The sequence below is a fragment of the Scomber scombrus genome, chromosome 11 (genome assembly GCF_963691925.1).
Source record: "Scomber scombrus chromosome 11, fScoSco1.1, whole genome shotgun sequence".
Lineage (NCBI taxonomy): Eukaryota > Metazoa > Chordata > Actinopteri > Scombriformes > Scombridae > Scomber > Scomber scombrus.
Window position 1 is genome coordinate 21,039,307 of NC_084980.1, and position 23,219 is coordinate 21,062,525.

The 23,219-nt window shown below is 40.2% G+C and overlaps 1 protein-coding gene across 4 annotated transcripts in view; it reads left to right on the forward strand.

The window, feature by feature from the left end:
• The window catches only part of LOC133990931 (receptor-type tyrosine-protein phosphatase F), a 177,747-nt gene that overhangs the window by 64,247 nt on the left and 90,281 nt on the right, over positions 1-23,219 (forward strand). For 3 of the 4 annotated variants that reach the window (XM_062429355.1, XM_062429357.1, XM_062429356.1), the window contains exons 2-4: positions 4,688-4,862; positions 17,273-17,418; positions 18,348-18,489. In XM_062429355.1, coding sequence (XP_062285339.1) covers positions 4,763-4,862; positions 17,273-17,418; positions 18,348-18,489 — 388 coding nt within the window. In that variant the 5' untranslated portion in view covers positions 4,688-4,762. Of the gene's footprint in view, positions 1-4,687; positions 4,863-17,272; positions 17,419-17,982; positions 18,062-18,347; positions 18,490-23,219 lie in introns of those variants that run through there. The other variant, XM_062429358.1, reaches the window with a different exon arrangement.

The window sequence follows — 23,219 nt, forward strand, 5'->3', positions numbered from 1 at the left end:
CATGGAAAACTAATCAGGGGCCAAAACACTCCTGTCGAAATTCAACTTGTAACTATGTTTATGGAGCCGTTGCAGGCTGCGCCAACACAAACCTCTCCAGTCTGGGTTTATCACCTCCAGAGACGGCCATGATTAGCTCCCCACACTGCTAGCTATATATCTCAGCTGTCCCACCTACGCACGCTTAGGATGACCCATTAAATGGAGACGGAGGTAGAAAAATGAACACAAGTAGGAGGGATGAAAACGATGGAAAGCAGAGATGCTACCTGTAGTTAATGTAATAGTAGTGTTTACTCAGCCTCTGCGCTCACTCTGCGCAGCTGTGTCTTAGTTTGCCTTGTTTGTAGAGTACCATTGCTGTATGGGTGGCCACTCCCTTACCACACACATGCACACACACACACACACACACACACACAAGGGAGGTTGGGAGGTGGTTATAACTTCAATGACAGGGACCTGATGTGGGTGGCAAACAAGCAAACAGGATAGGTGTGTATTTTTCGTTTTATTCCCCTCCCCACTGAACTCACTTCAAAAGCTCTTTTGTCCTCGATAGTTTACCGTTTGAGATGTTGACATCTCATTGTTCCCTTGTTAATTAGTTAACCAAACCTCTTAGCCCTCTGTCTGCTACACATACCCTATATGTCACGCTTTGCATTACTGAGAACTCTCCTGACATGGCTTCAAAGCTGCTTCCTAAAAGGAAGCCTGGATGACCTGGCTGCTCAATAAGGGTTAGAGTTATTCCTGCCTCAGCATCAATATAATAACCTCATGGTCTCTTTCATTGTATCTTTGTGTTTACATAAACTGTTGCCACCTCTGTCTATAGTATACATGCACATGACAAATTGGACAAGAGACCTTGTGCCGCACCCTAAATTGTGTGTAGCCTGATTGCAGACCTCTGAATCACTACCTACATTTCAAATTGTGCTGATTGATTTAAAAAAAAAAAAAGAGCCTGGAGCTCATTTTGTCATAAACAGTTAATCAGCCTTGGAGGCCTTAAACATTATTTTCATCTGTAAGTGTCCATGTTGTGAGAGATAATGCGCTCTGAAGTGGAGGGGACTCTTTGACTGAGCCTTGTCTTTAATATTAGGACATCTTTATCATGCTTAATTAGTTATTAAGTCATCTAATAGTGTTTGCACAAAGACTATCTATATTCAACACAGTGTTTGCCACAAAATTAGATTTTAATTGTGATGGAAACTGACTTGAGTGTATGAAAGTGTGCTAACTGGAGTTGGACTAGCCTGACACGTGTGAAGCTGTTAGCCGTTAGATGTTAGCCAGATTAGCTCGTTTCGTTAGCTGTGCTACAATTAACAAGTTAAATTTTCATCCATCAGCAGTACAGCGGGTTAACAGCTTTACGTGTTGAGCTGCTGTTACTACGGGCTCAGAAAAGATAAGTAAACAAGAATTATTAAGTTTAAAGGTGCTGGGCCTTGAAATCTTTTTTAAAAGTATAGCGTAGATTGTAGTTTAACATCCACTGAATATCAGTTATGCATCTTATCAATACATTAATTCACATGTTTAAGCTGTGAGAAAAATACAAATAACTAATGTGAATCAGGTTATTATATTTGTAAGCCAGAATGCCCTAATTTACTGTTTGAAACTACACACATTTGTAAAACTCTGGTAGCCTATATGTTGTGGAATACTGATTTATAAAAATGAGTTTAGATCATGAACTGCAGTTTATAACAATATTAATTGAGCTCATCCACTGTTGTGATAAATTCATTTAGCTCTTGAAGTCATTCTGACTAATCCTGAAGAAGTTGATAATTAATTAGGATTTCTGGTGAAATAATCTGGATGATCATTTTAGTCATAATTATGCAGCGCTAACTCCTCTTGTCTCACACACACTTTGCTCTCTTATTCTCACACACACACGCACTCACACACATACAAAGACACACCAGGCCTCAGAATGAAATCATTACCAAAACAGAAGGATACACATACAATCTCACAAGGGCAGACGTCCACCCCTACATGTTCTTACTGTTTTTCTCTCGCTCTCCCACACAGTCGCAAACAATGTCTTCCTGTGTGCAGAGCCACGTGCTCAGTTTTTGGATCACGCTGCACCATTTCTCCACGTCGGTGTCCTGTCTCTCTCTTAGTAGCACCACCACCACGCAACACAAATGCACATTGCGAGCGCTGTCCCTTAGTATTTGTGTGCAGCTGGGAGGCACCGGGCTGCACTGGGAAAAAAAATAAGTAGCTAAATAAATAAAGAATAAACCTCGCTCTAGGAATTTGTCTCATTGAAGATGAAAAGCATCTGCCTCTCTCTGGCATCTGCTGTGAAAGATATCCCTCCACCGCTAAGGGTTTGGAGCACGGCGAGTAGCCAACTCTATCAGCCTCACTCACTCTCTCTACCCACCGACATGAACCAATGCAAGGCTGGCATACGTAAAAATGAGTGTCAAAACACATTTGTCAGTCAAAGTTGATACGAGTTACTCTCAATTTGCAAAGCTAAATTGGTGTGTTAACTTAAAATCAAAACAGGGCCTAAATTTCTTCAAGTCAGGTTGCGTAGTGAAGGGGAGATCCAGTTCTTTTGGCACCCTGAGCAGTGTAATGTTATACCTTTTTCTTCTTTAGACTATTACAGTTTAACACACCAACAATGAGTTTCTTTCTCATTACTAGTGAAGGTGAAGACACAGAGGGAAGCTTTATTTCAGAGGTTTCAAATTATCTAAGCTTCTCTTATGGGTATGTCTAAAATCTCGACATGCAGGGAGGAGTATAATACGGTCTGATACAATCACAGCTTGAACTTTTAGCTGATGATGGATGATATTAACGGCGCACAGTGTTTGGAAATTCCTGAGATGCAAGGTGTGTTGTATCGGAAATTGGTTTAGTAGACATGAAAGCCTTGAGGTGCATTCCTATAAGTGACAAAGAGTGATGAAGAGCTCGGCGTCAATGATACCTGTCTGAGATTGTCCCCAGGTGAGCACCGTGACTCACAGCATTCCTTTACATCGTTTTATTCAGCCATGCCTGTATTTTCCTTCGCCAAGTCACTTGTTGAAAGATGTTAAAGCACAGGTCAGATGAAGAAAAAGGAACGTCTGAAATTTTGCTTTGCTAAGATCTCTGGCCAGCCGAGTGTTTCTCTTGGTCTTGTTTCATAGAGAGGGTGATCGAACAGGTGCTCAGTGTGTGCGTTTCCTTACTGAGTAATAGGGGTGCTCAACACCTCCACAGGCTCAAGAATGGAAGATACTGATTTCCTACAAGATACTGGAGGCATTGTGTTCCTGACACTCAAACTTATTTAGCCGAACTGAATAGACTAAAGCTGACCGGCCACCCAGCAAGCATCAAGATATTCTACATTGTGAGCGCCTCTTTTTCTCCTTTAACAAATTTCAACAATCATTATTGTTTAATCGCCACTATAAACTGGGCAGTGAGACCGAACAGATGAGCTGAGAAAGTTTTCAGTTCAATTCCAACAGGCCTCTTGTTAAAGCTTTGTACAGAATCATTGTCAGAAAGCCCTTGAAGACAAAAGTAGGCTTATTTTAAAACTTCTCAAACTTTTCTCATTTTAGTTCTCTTTTTTTTCCTGAAGTCCTCTGGAGATAGTGCTTTAATTCCATCAAAAAGAGAGATATCTATCCTTACCATATTGTGGTCTGCTTTACAGCGTTATGATTACTCATCACAGATGGCCAAGGGGCAAGAGTGTAGGGATAATAAATTTTGTTAGTGCAATTTATGGGGATACACAGTTACTTTGTTTGTAATAGAATTAGACATTGAAACTGCAGGCTATAACAAATTTATGGCCATATATCTAAATCTTATCAGTCGGCTTAGTCATTTCCTACACTAAATCTAATTCCTAAAAAGACAAAGAAGCACTCCTTGCGCAGTGTCATTTGAGGTTCAGCCTTTGTTTCTTTGTCTCCACCTACCACTTAAAACGATGGAGCAATGCTTTCTATTTTAGTGCTTGTTTTAATTATGGTTAATTTGTGGTACACCTGCTGCTGCTTTGTTGACCAACCTCACCCCCCCCCCCTTTGTGGGTGTGTTTTGTGGTAAATGTTTATGTATGTGTACATGTTGTCATTCAATGAGATCATTGCACTTTGTTGATATGAACCCATCTGGAAGACACATTTTCATTTTCTTAATGGGGAACATTAAGTGGGTGGTGGTCCTTAGGGAGTACAGTTTAGGAGGTCCTCTGGCTTTTTAACTGATCCCCATTGTGAGAGGATGACTGTGGAGCTTAATCTTGTGTCCTGACCTCCTCTTTGTTCTTGTTATTTCTTGCTATGATTTCTCTCTGTGGCACTGTACTACATTTGTTCTGTTGTGCTGATGTTGTTTGCGTGTTACATTCGCTTCACTTGTATTTTCGTCTGCCCTGAGCAGGATTTTGTTGTGGGTATTTGGTGCCTTGTTGATCGCAACCAAAGATCTCCAGTGTTGTGTGTTCTTGTTTTCTTACAAGTGTACAAAATTTCTGTCTCCTTTGGCTCTGTTCTGCGACTTGCTTTTGATATTTTCTGCTTTACTGTGTTGTTATGCTCATTCAAATGTATGCAAATATATGGTGAGTTTGAATACTAATGTTTCTGCACTCCTGTTCTGCATGTGTTTGCTTTCCCAGGTGTTAGTCTTTGATCCTGTCAGAGTGGGACGCGTCTAGCAGGGGACTGAGGAGGGAGCAGTGCCAACTTGGAACATGGTGCCTAATACTCACCTGGCAATGCCCCTCTTGCCCAGAGGGGCGTTGCTGTTCCTGCTTCTACTCAACTGCATGGGGATCTCCTCTCTGGCAGACAGTAAGTAACTTCATTCACCTGTCAGGTCTTGCTATGCTTTAAAAGCAGTGTGTTCATATTTTGACAGAAAGAGCGTTTTAGCTCCTCATTTTCTGGTGAAAATTACACACTTTGGGAGGTTTAAAAGTAAGTTCTTTGAGAATAATTTTAGTATATTTCCTTATCTTATAATAAAATACAGCCCTTTTGTAGACTCTGCCCATTTAAAAAAGTGGGAATGCAGAATGAATATAGGGGTAATACTGCACTGTATTGTTGTACATTAATTGTGTGGCTATTCACAATGAACAAGCTTTTATACTGTGCAGTCTAGATCTTCATTTAAGACCAAATATACTGTAGATTCTATTTATATTTGGTGTGCTATGTGGATTCCCGCAAACTGAAATAGCAGCTTGTCTAATGCATGTCCCACAGTATAGAGGGCTTTAGCATTTGCACTAAAAATAGGCGTACAGTGCGTGCAGTGAAGCTCCATCGGCCTTTGTGCCTGGCTGTCAATCTGAATGACAGTTTTGGCTGGAAGAAGCCGCGCAGAAAGATGTGTCACTGTTGCTGCGCCTTTGGGTCTTTGGGGCAACCAAGAGGCTCTACCCTGCTGAAGACGAGGTCAGGGACAGAATTAATTCAACACATGACCTCACCTATAGTGCTGTCATAGGGTCACTGTAATTCAATTATGCCCCAACCCCTCCCATTCCCCCACCCAACCTCTCCAACTGGCCTGTCCTTTCATACACAGGTCCAATAGGATTTGTTTTTCTGTACCCTTTGCCTTCTCTCACTCAGCCCTGTGTTATCATCTTTGTCTCTTGCGGTGTTGTCTAGATTTTTTTGCACAGTGTCAGTGTGAACTTGACCTTGCAGGAAAGTTTTGCACTCCTGTCTTTTTTTCTTGTGGTCTTGCATTACTGTCTTTGCTCTGCCTGTAATGTGATCGGGCCAAATCAGGCCGTGACTTGAGCAGTAGTGCTTAAGTGAGACTTCAAAGATGTGCCCCACTGCACTGATTCAGTCCCCAGAGTTTAATACAGGGAAATGTATTTGACTGGTACCCAGAACTACTATGATGTGCTGCTGTATGTTCAGCACTTTCATTGGATTCTGTTATAAAATGTATGCTAATTGCGAATGAAGAATTAAAGAAGAATAACATTTTGTTGACAGAAGTTGTCAGAAATAAATTGAATTTTGAATGTAAGCCAACTTTTCCTCTATGAATAATTGGCATAATAGTCTTCCCAATGAACCAAACAAGATCTGCAGTGTTGATAATTTATTTACTGGTTGTAAGCCATGTTCATTTTCATGTTATGTTGTGTACCTTGGCTTCTCTATGCATTGCATTTTAATTGCCACCTATGGGGATGAACAAAATACACAGAATTGCATGTGCTTTTTTTAGAGACCATCAAGCAAAAAAGGTAATGTCAGGAGCATTGAAGCTGCCAAGATATTATTTAAATGTGCTGAGTCTGTCTGAGTTTTGACAGGCCTTGATTATTAAGCTGTGTTGCATTTGTGCTGTTTTTAATCTATAGTATGCAGATATCCACATGCAAAAGCAAATGTTATGCATATGCCAGATGGCTAAAGAGTTTCAATTTTGTGAAACATTTTGTCATGGTTGAATCTATAGTATTCTATGCCTTCAGAGCATGTTGCCTATACAGTCTCCACTTCCCATTTTTCCAAACAATTCTGAGATATTTAACAATATCTTAAGGTACAGACAGACAGACAGACAGACAGACAGACAGACAGACAGACAGACAGACAGACAGACAGACAGACAGACAGACAGCTAGACATAGGATACTTGACAGAAAATAATTGTATTTTAATGTGTTCACTCAATGACAAATTAGTTAATACGGACAGTGTTCAACAGTATCTTTACTTTTGCCACTCTTGTCTTTTTGCTTTCTACCTCTCTGTCTCCATGAGAGCAAAATTGCCCTGGTCTTTAATTTCAGCAATCATAGCGTTTACAGATAAAAACACAGAGCCAAGCTTTTTAATTAACAGACAAAGATACTCTGCTGTGACAAGCTGGCACAAGCGTTTTTACTGAAGATACACCCAAACACTGATACACGAATAAGGGACATGAGAAAAGAAGGGTCTTCAGCTCAAGAGGCAGATAGAACAAAAAGGAACTCATAAATTCTGGCTCTGGTCCGAGGTTAACCTGTGGTTATAGTTTAATGTAAGCACACATGGGAAAAGGCTTAGACCTGCTATTACACAGACAGTAAAGCAAACAAACATATAATTAAAATAAGACTGTTGGGGGCAAAAATAACACCTACCACTAATAGCAGGGTTGTGTAAGTTTTGTGCCTGTAATTTGTATGCAACTTACTTATGTGAACTTGATAGTTCTGGTTTGGATTTCCTGTATTACAAGGCAGACACCAGACAGATATTATGGGTGGGGTGCCTGGCAACTTTCTGATTACATGGGTTTGGTCTGTCTGTCCTTGTCTTCCCTTTGAAAAAGTTAAGCTGTCAAAGCAACCACAGGTAGCGAACATGTGTGAACAGTGTTAGACCGTCCCCTTACATTAAAAATACTAAAGGATAGTGCCTTATTCGTTGTAGTTGTTGGTTGGCTACATTTCAAAAGGTTGTTGTCATACTGTTTGTTTGGCATAATGCTTAAGACAGTACAATTCATCATGATTTAGCAGCACAAATAAGTACAAGAAATCCACCACCAACATTATCAGTGTTATAGCCCTGTGACATCATTCATCTTATATCGTCATTGAGTAGGCACACAATACAGTGTTATTACTCTGAGTGCTGATCGCAGACGTCCCATCGATCCCCAGGGAGCTCAGCCTAATCAACCAGCTCTCTATACAGCCTCCTTGTACACAATAGGCCACAGGCTCACAAGGTCAGCCTCAAAGTCACACATACCCAGCACTTAAATGTAATGGTTATCTTTTTGTAGTGCTGTCATTGTGAGTTATTTCATTGGCTTTAATAAGCTTTTGATGTATGTGTCTCCTCTCCTCATGTTATAATCTTGGGTGGCTTTTCATGTGAGGTGCAGCAAGATCATTGAAGCCTCTTTTGTACCAAGCGTGCTCTTTTCACTCCCAGTGGCAGGAGGCTGACAATGGCACCATAATTAACTTAATAAGTTTAAAGTGACTTATTATATCAAACAACTGTCTCATTCCACAACCCCATAGTGTCTTGTTTGTGTTCCCCCATGTGTCACCAATAGATTAATGCTGTTTGTTAGTCCTAAATTCAATTTTCTAGCTGCTGTAGTTCTGTAGTCAAATGGCTAGACCACTAAGAGATTTCCAAAGGGGCCACCATGCCAGAATATACACCTTGTATTATAGCATTTCTTATATACTTTAAAGAGTAAACATTTTGGAAAGTGTTTGAAAAAGTGCTTAAATTCACATAACCTGCCATGTATTATATGAACCTATAAGACAAGCTTTGTAGATTGATTTGGCAATTTGTAAAGCTCCTCCAATGGAGTGATGTGATGGATGTGCCAAAGTGGTTTGTAGAGGGGTGGCCAGAAGGGGAGCCGGGTGGCTGGAAATTGGATTGTATTTTTAAGTGTCCATATGGTCACCCAGTTCAAAATCTGACAGGGATAGAAATTGATTCTTTTTTAATTAAAAGTAACCATATCCACCTTGGAGAGCCACTTTGAGAGTAATGCAGTTAGCACACAGCTGTGGTCCAGACACATCATACCGACAGGCACACTGAGCTGAGATGAAGCAAAAGCTAAACAATAGGAAATGTGCTACAAGAAAGCAGCAGGGGGAAAGCAATATATCTGTGTAAAAAACATCTGCAAAATAACGTGTTGGAGGAACGCAATTTAGAGGGTGGAGAGAATCAAGGAGAAGTTGTTTTCATAAGCCAGTGCAGCAATGTCAGAATGGAGGGAGGAAAGGGTCTTCAGAGGTTAATGATGTGAGATTAATAGTTTAATTAGGGAGCTCAATAGCCCTGCTATTGAGCTCCCTAATTAGCAGGGCACAAACCCAAACCCTTGGCCCAACCCGCTGCTGTGTCCCGGATTCAGCAATGCCACAGGACGACAAGGTCCCTTAGTGTCCTTTCAGATCAGGGCAGATGGCGAAAAGTGTTTTAATTTTGTGTTCATATTGATGGCTTTATTTACTTGATAGACACATTCAGTCCCTTACCATACCCTCATGTATTGCGTATTACTTACATTCTCAATCGATCTTAGGTTACTTTGAGCTCAAACTGTCCAGTATTACCAGATAATTTGAAGAGCAATATTTAAAGTGGCTGTGGATTAAATTTGCACAGAGGCATTATGTGCAAAGTCTGTGCTAATTGACACTCATATGTATTTTCACATCCAGGTCATTGGTTAGACTCTTGAGGTTTGAGAAATTCACGATAGCTGGAATCAAATAAGAAATAATCAAAAAAGAAACATAAGCATCCTCTAAGGTGCATTTAAAAGCATTTAACTCCACCCAAACGGTCTGTGGACATGGAGCAGCATGGATCTCAAGTGGGAACTATTTCATGGGTAAATGGCCATCCTAGCGTCTCAAAGATGCTAAATTATAAGTGAAGCAACAAAGAGCCTGTAAAGCCAGAATCTCTTAGTTGTTTCATTGTCCCTACAGTAACATAATTTAATTTCCCCTCAAATTTGGCTAGTGGAAGGTTGAATTACTTAAGACCTTAAGGCTGTGTGGGTGAGAAAATGAGAACAATGGTAGGGACTCTTTGTGGTCTCCTAGGGATGGCTAATCTGGGGAGGCAAATTAATGAGGTTAGTGGGGTTGTAAGGGGGTGCATGGTGATGGATGATGAGCTAACCCTAAAATGGGATGTCTCAAGAAGCTAGGAACCATCTCAGCAGCTGAGCCACCAACCCAACCCCTCCAGGGATCACTCAAAACACTTAACATTTTCCCTGCACTGGTCTATTAATTTTTAGAGTCCAAACCAAGGTGACCATTGGACTTTACCCAGCAGCATTAATAAAGCCCTCCCATGAGTTGCCCCGAATCTCCTTTCGTATTCCCACAGCAGCTTTACAGAGTGGTTTGGATTTCCATTAGAAAGGCGTCACACTATATACTCTTACATATTCAAGATACATTCCAAATGTACTTTTCCCTTTAAATATTTTGTTTTGCGAGTGTCCCCAGGTTGACACAGTGTTACCCACCCACACATGCCTTCAAATGCAGCACTCAGTCGTCCTTCACAGTTTCAAAATGGAAAAACACTTAGTTTCATGACAGTGAAAATAAGAACATTTCATCAAATGAACTAAATGAACATCGGAGGTGATGTAGCCTCAGGGTTATGCAGATGAGCTTTGCAGTTCAGCCAACACACTTGCAGGCTTGTCTTATCGTTACATACATCATGAAGACCCCATTCATTGGAGACAGGGAGTGAGTTTGTATTTTACATTTGTATTGTCCACATAGTGTGCTTTCCTCTATATCAGTTGTTTTCAGATAATGATATAATGAGTCTTCAGCCAGCAAACAATTATGGTGGTTTGCTTAGAGGAAAGGAACTATAAAACATATACTGTAGCTTGCTCTCATTTTATAAGCATAGTTTTCGTTTGAACAGCGTTTAGCATTTTCTTATGCAATAGTGAAACAAAAGTAGCTGTATAACAAAGGAATTGCCTTTCTATGTCTTATCTTTATCTAATGTCTGTTAAAACCTTCCCTTAAGGAATCAGGTGCATTGAAAGAAGCCACAGGTAGTGAGTCATCTTTGACTAGATCTAGGTTCGGCGCCAGTTTAAATACCACAGGTAACATAAAACCTTTGGCTCCCAATTGTGTGATACTAAGAACACCTACATCCTCACCATCAAAAAGTACACAATGAAGCATTTATCCTTGCATGTTTTTCAAACAGTTGTTTTAAATGCCCACTCCAGGCATCGGTCACCAAAGCACATTGTGGGTTTTTTTCCTCCAAATGTCATATACTGACTGACAGAAGAGAAGAGACTCCCTCTCTTCTCTTCTGTCTTCTGTGGACTTGAGAGATACCTCCCTGGTTCATAATCGGCTTGAGAAGATGAAAGCCATTATATTAATGTTGCTCACACTGGGAAGAGAAGAGTGAACGATAATTGCACTTAGAGTTCTTGTTCTTCTCTGTCTTGAATAATTCACTGAAGACTGGAAGGCCTGATAGAAAGCCCGTCTTCTCATGGTCCACTGGGGTATTGTTAGTTTGATGTTTTTCCTTTTCTTTTTCTCTTCCATAAGTTTAGACATTTTGTCTACAGTATCTCAGCGAGGATGACTCACATTGCTCTTGTGATAAAGCTTATGAAGTTCCATCAGTCTTCGGCCACTACACTATTATAAAAAAAAAAAAAAAGTTTCTTTGGTTATTGTGTTACACAATTGAATTCAGGGTGAACTGACTGTTAATGAGTGTGAGTGGGTGTTGCGAGGAAACTGGACAATCCAGCAAACAGAGATTTTAACATCCTAGTTGGATTTGGATCCTTGTACCAAGGGAAATATTTCCAATACAGCCACTGAAAGGCATTTCAGTGAAATAACCTGAACTGAAAGCATCCTTACTGTCTTACATTCATCTTTGGCTTTGACCAGCGGGGGCTGTGTATTGGAAACCCTGCTTCATGTCAACCAGACTTACAATTCAGCATTATACATTAGAACACCTGCTATGTACTTGTATGTGTCATTTAGGGAAAAAATGTTCTTTGGTGTTCAGCAGTAAAACAGAAGTGCAGATAGCAAACATGATGTTTATTGGTTTAAACAAGCCACCTGTAGAGCGGTTAACTTTATCGGGGTAAATAACTTGCAGGGGAGGTAGCTTTATATGGAATTAATGGCAAACAAGTTGCCTGCTAATGGCCTGAAAAGGCCTTAATGGAAGTGTTCCATTAAAACAAGCAGTGCTGATGCCATCAGACAAATTTTCCACTAAGTGTTGCCTCATGAAAATGATAACTTGCTAATCCATTATTAATAAGAATTAATGGTTTTCTCTCTGCCGCGTGCATATCGATCCCTGATACTCTACACTCCAGAGTAGCTCTCATTGGGTACTCTGGCAGGCTTGGGAATACACTAATTGTTTGCCACACAAGTGCCATTTACGCGACACTCCCTGCTGTCTCTGCATTTATTACAACCGTTGCTCTGAGGCTCCTGACAAGGGAAAAGAGAAACGTGTATAGTTGCTAGGAAAAAGTACCACAATTATGTGTTGACTGTGTGTGGAAAAAAATGTATAAATAAAAATGTTACCTAACCTACTACAAGCTCACCTCTGCTCTTGTCCTCATCAATTTATTCATCAAACCCATTTTCTTGTATTGTCCCAGTCATTAACTGTTTAGTGTACAGTAACAGGTGTTCCTGATCACCAAAGGAACCCAGAGTCCGGGAACTTCATACCTTTCATCTCTCTGATGACCTCAGACACCACAAATACTGCTGTAGGCATTAGGTTAACTGAGAGAAGCTGTTTAATCCCCCACACACAGAGCAATCAGCAGCTTATTAGACTCTAGGCTCCCTCAATGCTGTCAAAACCAGGGATCTCTACTGATTTGTCAATAGCCTGCCCTCAGGGTCAAATTAAAATTTCAATTCGATGAAGCAGAGACAAGCATCTTTGTGTTTTTAAGTGAGAAATACACCTGCTTTGAGTACATACTTACTACATTAGTAAATGCTAAATACTGTAACATCTTCTAATAATTACTACTAGATCAAGCTCACACTTTGTATATATAGGTTCTGAACATAAGGTGTTAAAATTGCCTGCATTCATTTAAGTTATAACCCAGTGATTCATTGGATAATTAGGTTAATTCTGACAGGATGTGGTACAATACAAGAACAATCTTATTTGTTGACACAATTGAGGGTGTGTATTGCTTTTTGCTTTGATTAATTATTTATTCCATTCATTAGTTATAACATGAAAGCCTTTTTGTTCTACTTTTTTTATGATGAGCAATTTATTGGTTGAGCATTGGCAAGGTATACAAATATCGATCTTCTTGATATTCCTTCTTCTGTTAGCATATAAGAAATGGTCATACTATAATAATGTCAGACCAGTCAATGGAATATTATCAATGAAAAGCATATCAAAGATAACAAATCAAGTGAAACCACAGCAAAAGCAGCAAAAAAAGCAGTTTTATAAACTAACAGTAATGATTGCAGGAAAAATAATGGATATGAGCACAAATGATGTTTGCCAGTGGAAATCAATGCTTGTCATCTTCTCTAAGATCTATTTATATGATCAAGGAACTTTTTTTCTCTTTTTTTATATACAAAGTTTACTTTGTGTGCCAGCCCATGTGCATGGTACAAACTGGTACCATGCACATACAGTACCATGCACATACAGAAGGAGGTTGGGGTGATTTCCACTCCACTCCATTGATTGTCTTAATACCACAATATAACCAAACCTTGCATAGAAATGAGGAACTTGGGGACCTCAACTCTCTTCTCCTTCCCAAAAGTTGTAATGTATAGTACAGCAGGGTATCTCAACTTGAATGGGCCTTTAATTTGATGGAGCAACTTTGTGTATTCACGTAATCTGCCGAAGATTAGCAGATAGGAATGATTCAGGGTCCCTACCTTCACATTGCTTCAGGAATGTCTGGAATTGTAGGTTGTGCCTTGATCTGTCCTGTAGGTGGCTAGTGGAGTTTCTTTTAAGTTCTTTGGCTCATCCTCCAGAAAGTCTAACCTGCTTTCTGCATTTTCAAGACAAGTAATAGCTTCAGAAAGTTTATTGATCTCTTTATCTCACCAAGGTTAAGTGTTTTTTCAGTGGCCATTTGGTTCAGGAGTACATGGATACTAACAAACTCCTTGGGTATGCTACTGATTCCCTTTCAGTTGTTCCTCCCTCGGTGTCCTTAATCTGGTCACAGTATTTTGAATGATTGTCTTATTCAGATATGTTTATCTCATTTGATAATGACTAAGATAACCCAGTTTAGGTGTTTACATAATAGTTACAACAATTAGAGCATGCATTAGTCTGGTTAGTTTGAGCAATGGTAATTATGAGTATTCAAAAGTTGATAACATCAACCTTGAAATTCAGGCACCTTATAACCAATACTGGGTTGACAGCTATGACAGTACCTTTTACACAAAAGAGAAGAAAGCATGCATTAAAAGCCAAGTTTTGAATGTGATGTATCAAAGTCTAGAAAGAGCTCAGTTCAAAGCTTACAGTCTTGTGCTGAGAGAAGGATTTGCATAGGTAGGCTTATGTGTTTTCCACCTCGTCCCTGCCATTGTTTTCATGTGACAACTGCTTGACAGCCAGGAAAATGGGACACAGGCAGAGAAAAAAAGGGTAGAGTCTGGATTTTCTTTCTCGAAGAAAAGAACTGACAAAACCCAACATTTTGATATCCTCACCCACCAGTAGTGGTGGCACAGTGATGGAAGAGCAAAAACTCAGTCTCAGTCCAGAAATAAATGCTTCTGCCCTTATTTTTGAGTGTGTTAGGAGCACTATTAACCCTGTTCATAAGTCATGGGTTTAGGGTCATCATAGACCTATTTGAGATTTTGTGATTGAATGCTTGGTGAGATCTGGATTAACGATGGACGTATGAATTTGCCATAGTTTCGCCTTCAAGTCATAGATCAGCAATCGAAATTTCGGAGAAGCTTGGTTAAGCGGATTAATGCGGGAAAGGTTCAGTGAGGTCCAGTTTAACCTCTTCCTCTACTTATCCCTAAAAATCCCCATGATTTCTAAGATCCAGTAGTTCTTCCCCTAAATTATTGTGGCAAAACATGGGTACTGAGCTTACATCCTTTAATTTGAAGCATGTGCTGAGAACTGTTTAATGCTGCCTGATCCTCCTTCTTAGCAACAAAGTCAAAAGCTGTCACATCAACTTAAATAGAACTGCTATGGACAGATGTTAGCAGGAACTCTTGGAAATCAGAATGGTGATAATCAGGTCTTGAGAATTCCTACTCACCATCCATGCACGCACTGGTGCATGTTCAGGCATACACTCTTAAGAGCTTATCACGTCTGGATCATTAGTACAACTCTCCTGCTGTCGCTAGCATGTGCACATTCTGATGCTATAGAAAATATTTATGGCTGTGGTGTTGCAGTCTAAGTCTTGTCTGTGGAAGAACCAGGACAAAAATATAATTTAAATGTCAGGTGGGTTTAGGTACTATGAAGGGGTCACAAGTCACAGATGGATGGATAGATGTGTTGGATTACTATGTATCGCAAAGCACGCAGAACAGCCTACTCACATAATGTACTGCACTGCAGTAGACTGCAACATACCACTGTTATTTTGAATGATGTGGATGTTGCAGTATTTTTTGTTAATGATTGTTGCTTATCAAGAAGGACCATATTTACTTCAATCAAACTAGTTTGACAGTTCTATTAAGCGTCACACTCTAAGAAAAACAAGTCATAAAACTTTTGATTCCAAAAAGATGACTGTTCAACGTTGAGTAATGTAAGATAAGTATCTGTTTTGATTTTTAAAGATAAGACGTGCATTCTTACATTGGGTGTATGCAGCAGTGTTATGGTATTACCTTCTGTTTGACTGATAATGTTTATAATTACAACTGCACTACTATAATCTGATATTTCTGAAGTCATTCATGAAACCCTACCGTCCTGTCAGATTTTGAGCGTGCAGCTGATTTTAGTGTAAGCAACAGTAACCAACAAGTAATAAAACATCTATTACATTATTATAACATACGGGCAAGCCATGGTAGTCTTTTTTACTACTATGTAATTTATTTTGCTAGTGACTTAAGAGATCAATTCAGTATTTCATGGTTTGTCCTGCATGGACAGTAAGCATGAAACTCATATTTATGCCAGTGCCTCTGTCCTTCCAGCTAGCTGCATTTGTATGTGTATAAGTATCTCACATCAAAGTGATATGCATGCACACTCACCTCGCTACCTGCATGCTTGCAGTGTCTTTTTTTATTGTACGTTGTTATATTGGTTCAAGAAAGCTCAACTGAATAGATGTCCTCGAGCAAGGACAGTCAGCATCACCTCCCTTTCTCTAGCCAAGTAAGGGCAGGGAGTGATGATATAACAGGTAGATGACGAGAAAGGGTGCACTAAAGGCTCTATCCGTTACAGAGGTAGCTACAATTTTAATGCTAACTAGATATTCAACCCCCCCCAACTTCTCCCACCAATGTTATATTAGCACACATAAAAAAGGAAAGAGTGGTGGCAGCCATTGCTGGATTTTCCCAAGCGTGTGCTCCGCAAGGGATGGCTGGCGTTTCCTCTGTGTACACAGCATAATGATTCACCCCTTTGTGCATGTCTCCACGGGGTGGTCTCCTTGTCACCACTGTGGTTTTGGTGTTCCCCACCTCCCTCTTTAATGACTCTGGAGATGAAACAAGAGCTGGTAATAAGGACATTGTATCATGTTGAAGCCAGACTTATATTATGCATGTATGACGTTGTAAATAAAGAACAAAGCATTGCAGGTACAGCAGGATGCTGAGGTGTATTCATTGAAGCATCATGCTACTTTGACAGGCTGTCCCTGAAACACACACATCATTGTCCTGTGTGCAATGATGTTGGGTGTGGTAAGGCAAACAGGGAAAGCCACGTTTGCTATTTACGTGTTCTCCAAGGTAGCCCGTGTGTTTTTGTAAACACACATTATCAGTTAAGAAGCCATAAAGAGGTTACAGATTCAAAACATAATAGTAGCTTTTGATTGTAGAATATACCAACCAGTTGTATAGCCTCATCAACCAAAAAAAATGGCTGTTTGAATGCTTACAAAAAACATGATGAACTCCCAAAGTGTCTAATTTACCAGCATCTTGTTCTTGTTTCTCATTGAGTTTTCATCTGGCAGACATCTCTTATGGAAGGGTGTGAGTTGATCTGCTATCTCTGGTTCACTGTTGGGTTTAACACAATCCCTTATGTTCAATAGATAGAACTGTAGGTGACAAAATGTGCCCCTCTTTCAAATAGTATGTCAAAGCAAAGGTGAGAAATTCAACATGATACAGTGACAGACAGCCACACAATGACTGGATTTTTCTCCCATGACTGAGCTGCAGGTGTGTGCAGCAATGCCTGTGTGGGTTTTCTCATTGTTTCCTTTGTGGGGAGAAAGTGATATCCTTAGATAACCAGGTTTTACATGGTAGCGTGACTGGCATTAGGCACTAACATCACCTTTACCTCTCCCCCTCCCCTCCCCTCCCCTCTGCTCTCCTTCTCCATTTCCTCTCATCCTTTTCCCTTGTCCCTGATTTCTTCTCCTCCTTCGTTTTATCTCTCTCCATCTCCCTCTGCCCCCTTTGCTCCATCCTCCTCAGGCTTGCCAAGTTTTGTCAAATCCCCAGAGGACCAGACGGGCATTTCAGGCGGAGTTGCGTCGTTTGTGTGCCAGGCCGCTGGGGAGCCCAAACCCAGAATCACCTGGATGAAGAAAGGCAAGAAAGTCAGCTCTCAACGCTTTGAGGTGAGCACTCGTGCGTGAGTTTGAACACTCGCACATGAACACAAATTTACAGATAAATACAGGCAGATTCAAACACAACACACGTGACAAAACATAATACACATGGGCTTTAAACTGCCTCTGTAAGCGTCTCTCATTAGCACAGATGGATCCACACATGCATGCACACTCACAGCATTCACACAAAGCACACACAATCAATTGCCCTGTTATTGAGCATCACACCAACTTTTTTTTCTCCAAGCGAGACCAGACAGGCTTCCCCTCTCTTTAATCTCCATCCATCTTGATTTATATAGTCTGCTTCATCTCTTTTAGTCTTTTCACACCCTCATCCTTCCCCTTCTGTTGCTCAGCTCCACCATCTTTGGCCATGCATCCCCTTGATGTATTACTTGATATATTTCCCCTCCCTCTTTTGAACCCATATGAACAGAAAGATATGTCCCTAGGTGGGATCTCACACTGTTTCCGTGTTTCTTCTAAAGTAGCTGTGGTGGCTGATGGTACTATTGCTTTATATTCTTGGTTGGTATTCCTTAATATGTTCCTTGTACCACACAGGGCTTTTGGATATAACTTCATACAGTCATGACTTCTAAACAATGGATGAGGCTTCTCTCTGTTGAAGAGGAAATCTGGGGTACATTATGTCATTTTTTTATAAGACTAACAAAAAGACTCAGCTGCTACTTCTGAAAAGTCTGGTTTTGCATTAGGACATGGACATAGCCTTTGAGAAAGCTGCAAAAGGGACACATGTTTATCTTTCAACCCCAGATGAGAAGCATCAAAAATCAAGAAAACAGTCATTTGCATGTAGAAATGAATGTTATTTGTACGTTACAATAAAGTGAAATCCAGGGAGAAGAAAAAGAGACCCCTTAAAATAAACATTCCTGCCCTTTGCTTTGCTCCGGCTCTCCTAGGTGATTGAGTTTGATGATGGTTCGGGCTCCGTACTGCGGATCCAGCCACTGCGCACACACAGAGACGAAGCCATTTATGAGTGCACAGCCACCAACAGTGCTGGCGAGATCAACACCAGTGCCAAGCTTACAGTGCTTGAAGGTAAGATAAGTCCTTTTTTTTTTGCTCACTCTCAATCTTTTCTTTAACCCCTCCTCTGTTTTCTGCTGCTGGTTTTGATGATTTTATTCCGATATATCCATAAACAAATATGAATGTTTGCTTTAATAATTCATACATAAACATATGCAAGCTCCAAGGATTCTTGGTATTGGCAGTGTCATAGCAGAGCAGATATATCTTAATATAAAAAATGCAAGGAATGCGTTTTTAAATAAGATAGCATACAGGTTACCAATTCAGCATATGTATGACATAGAATCCAGTTGTGTTGTAAGAATTATTTGCCATTTATTAACTACAATGCTGTATTTACTTTATCTCTTCCTCCTGCAATGAGTCACGTAGTCGTTTCTGAGTCATCTACCACAACAAATCAATGCCATTGTCAATATTAAAAATTCAGCAATTGCCTCATCAACAGCCTTATTGTGAGTAATGATAGATAACAGAAACATGTGAGTTCAATAAACATGTATAGGTCAGTGCCGGCACATCCATAGAACCTGAAGAGAAATACTCTGCATGGACATATAAGCCGTTTTTAGAGTGCTCTCCACATGTAGGGCTACCCTTAATGCCTGCAGGCTGGTTTGACCTCTGTGGACCTCCTTCCCCTTCTTTTTCTTGTTAATGTGTGTGATTTATGTGGATAGAAGTTCTGCACCTCTCTCTGCTCAGCCTTCCATATCACTGAGCTGTGAGCATGAATTTCTTTCTTAATTGATTGTAATTTTGTCATGTGGGTGCTAGTCACCGCAGGGGTTGATTTCATTAGAAACTTTCCAAAAAAAGCTTCAGAGCTAGCCAGCGGGAGGATTAAGGCCGTCCATAGCCATTACACTGGCATTAAAGCAGACTCCCTCTCATTCAAATACAGCCTTTCCATCCCCGTTTGAATCCCATCTTTCTTACACCCACCCTTCTTTTTTTTCTGTCCATGCTGATTTGATGATATCATCGGCTGGGCTTGCATAATCCTCCCGAAGGGACTTTTCTCCTGTTCAAAGAAAGGTTTTATTTCTACCCCTCTTTTTCACTGTATTGTAAGGAACACTGTTGCCTGCATAAACAAAACACTAACATGACATGAGATGCACATGAATGAGATGAGATTAATCACAGTGTTAGTGTTAGGGCAACATACAATGGAGAGTTCAGCCTCTGTGGAATAAAGACAGACAACAATCTTACTCAACAGTGAGCAACTGTGCTTTGCCTTCTATCTGTGATCCTGTGCTCAGTGTTACAGTGTGCAGTGCTAACCCCAAAGTCAAGTCAGGCACATGTCATGTGACGGATGCTTATATCCATAGGGTCCTACTAGTACACTTACAGAGCATACATTTACACCTTTAACCGTAGCAGGGTTATTCTCCATTTTGGCTTGAAATACATGTGGAAGTACAATTAACTTTTTACAATATTTACTATTTCTTCTTTCTTCTTTCGTCATAATGCTTATTCTGAACTGCTTTAAGCAGTATTATTTTTATAATGGCACTGAACTGAATGACTCTGTGTAACGTAATATGAGATGGTTGCTAGTGTTGATAATTCCACACCTGAGTCTGTATTAATATGTTGAGATGAGACATTTACAGCTCATTGTTTTGAGTCTGACAAACCAAAACAATGTGGGCTCATAAAAGAAGCTGTGGACAGCTGCTCTCAACCTACATGCTCAAGCAAGCCAGGTCTACGCTACCTGCCCAGAGTGGAGTGGCAGACAGCCAAAGTCAACAAGTGACTACTGAAGTTGAAGACTTTTTTGAAACATTTAGCAAGGCAAAGAAAGACAGATATTTATGTTCTTACCTGGACTCTAATAGCACTACCAAGTTGTTTTGTAGCTGCTGGAAATAGGCATCATTTGCCAATATACCAAGTGTGTTGCACTAATATATATACAGTATTTTTGATGTAACTTATATGACATCCATGTTGCCCACCCTCTATTAGAATATATATTATTGGAAACAAAGACAAATCTTTATATGCAGTAAAGAAAGTAGTGTCTGTAAAACGTTCAGCCTTGCAAGTTGTAGTTCTTTTAAAAAAAATGTTTCTCAGTGGACAACTTCACAAGTGTCAATGTGTTAATGTAAGAACATAACTACAGAAGAACATATTTAATCAAAATAACTCCCTTGAATCTGCTCGTCCTGAAACCAAAGGACAGCTGGACAACTCAGAGCCCATGTTGTGTTCATACATGCACTAATACACATCCATGCATATTCACTGATACACACACACACACACACACACACACACACACACACACACACACACACACACACACACACACACACCCTCATGCAGCAATGCCGTCAGCTCAGTTCTATTTTAAGACTATTGTTTGTAGCCGAGCGATACATCAAGTTCATATCAGAAGCACTACACAAGAAAACACTGGGGCAGCACCAAACAGACGGAGACTAATGATCCTCCCCCTTAATGGGGTAGTGAAAGCCTGAAGGTTTGAGAAGCTGATGTCACGTCAGAATGTAGCTGCATCGAATCATAGCCCATACGATAAAATCTGAAAAAAAGTGACCAGGAAACTTGCTAAGCCTCTGTAAACAGAATTTTATTGTGGTGCCCTTGAGCAAAGCATCCAACCACCTGCAGTTTCTCCAGTGAAGCTGACCAATAATACAAGATGGTAACTGTCTACGATGGCTCTCCAGATGTAATGGTAGGGACTGTGTGAAGAGAATGAAGGCAATCATTGCTGAAAAACATGTCAAGTCTCAGCCAGTCTTTCCAGAATAAATAAAGGTTGAAAAGATGACTTAATAAGTAAAAACTTCTTGTTTTTGCACTCCAAAATAAAACCCTCACATTCCCTCACGATTTTAAAATACATGTGACTTTACAGCCACATGAAGTTGTCATAGTACACTGAGCACCTCTATCCGGAGAGGCAGTGAGAATGGTGAAGTCATTATACCACTAAGTCGATCTGGATTATAGGTTTTAGCAGAGCAAAGGAAGGTCGAGCATTAATTATGATTATTTCATATACTGGCTCTTTATTTTGTTATGCCAATCCTGCAAAATATGGATTATGAGAGTCATACTGGTGCAGCTTCACACATGCTCTTCAGCGTGCTCAAAGGAAGGTTGTAGTTAATAAAGGAAAATATTTAGTTTGGAATGCATCACAATGTCTAGAACATTTGAGTGGGATTTTTAGCCTAATTCAGTGGGGCCGCATTGATTTTCTGTCAGTTCTGCCAACTTGTTGTGTAACTCCAGGAACTTCAAGAATTCTCTGAGAGATTGTTTGCCTAAAAACATGAGTGTCGTATTGAAATATTGATTCATGCATTTAAGGAGACATAACTGGCAGTTATGAGTCAATATGGCTGGGTCAACCATGAACATGCTATCAAATAACATGTATGTTACCAATCCTTATATGGAACATATAGTTTTAACAGAAATTAATTAGTTCTGACCGTTGTTGACTGACCGTCTCTTTCTTTTTCTTCCTCATCTTTTTTTCTACCTGTTGGGCTTTAGCACTTTTGCAGTCATGAGTCTCAAGTCACTCTGTAATTATGTCACGCTGTAACAGCCCCGCTCTTTGTTCATGGCGGTTCTCACGCCCCCGCCTGATAGGTCACACCACTAAGACTTACATACAGGCCCAAAGTCAGCTCAGCCAGTCCTCACGTTGAGTAGTACAATGAAAGTATAGAGTTGCTTTCCTTTATTGTTGTCGCACTGTCATAAGTCATCATCTGAGCTAATTCAAGGATCTTAGGCTACAACTCATCTTTTTCTCAATGTGATGGTCCGAATAATATTCTACATGCAAAATAACGTTTCAAACTGTACCAGAGAAAAAAAAATCAGCCAGCTATGTGAACGTCTGACCTGTATGGATAAATAATGATGCAGACGATGCTGAGACCAGAGGGGGAGGTGTGATTGAGAAATATTGTTGCCATCAGTCTTTCATTACCTGCTCTCTTCGCCTGTCTTTCATTTCTGTTTCTTTCTGCATAACTTTTTCTCTGTGTATCTATCCTTTTTTATCTCTCTGTGTTGAATATAGTGGAAAGTGAGGTGATATGATGCTGTAGGGTGGTATGGAGAGATGACCAGAGGGAACAATGAGTCATTACACTGGTAACGATGCCTATGTTCTGACCTTGAGTGCTACTCTTGAATTGAACTGCCTCAGTAAATGTCCAGGTAAATGGTGCTTGTCCTGGTGATGTATGAAATAAACTACTGCCGGCCAGGAAAGACATCTCAGCTCACAACATCAGTCTTAAATGCAGTGTGCTGCCACGTCTCCATGTCAAGGCAATATTTCACATTTTCATCGCTGTTAACATTTGATGAGCATGTAAAATGTAAAATGCAGTGACTCAGATCAAGAAATGACTAAGGTGGTGTCGAAGTCATGTGATGACACTAATGGTGATGATAAAAGTGATGAGGCTCAGTGGTGCAATTGATAGAGTGACTGTTTTCACATTTGGAAGCTGACAGTTTTTTCCCCAAAATCACAGCCAAAATCTGATGAAATGGCCTCAGGCAAAATCATACATAGTTTTATTGGCAAATTGCAACATTGAAAAGTCTTGGGAAAGGCTTTCAGCCATCGAGACTTGTGACTTAGAAATAATCATTCCTATTTCCTAAGTAAAAAAGCAAATCAGCAAGAGAGTTAGTGAGGTGATTCAACACAA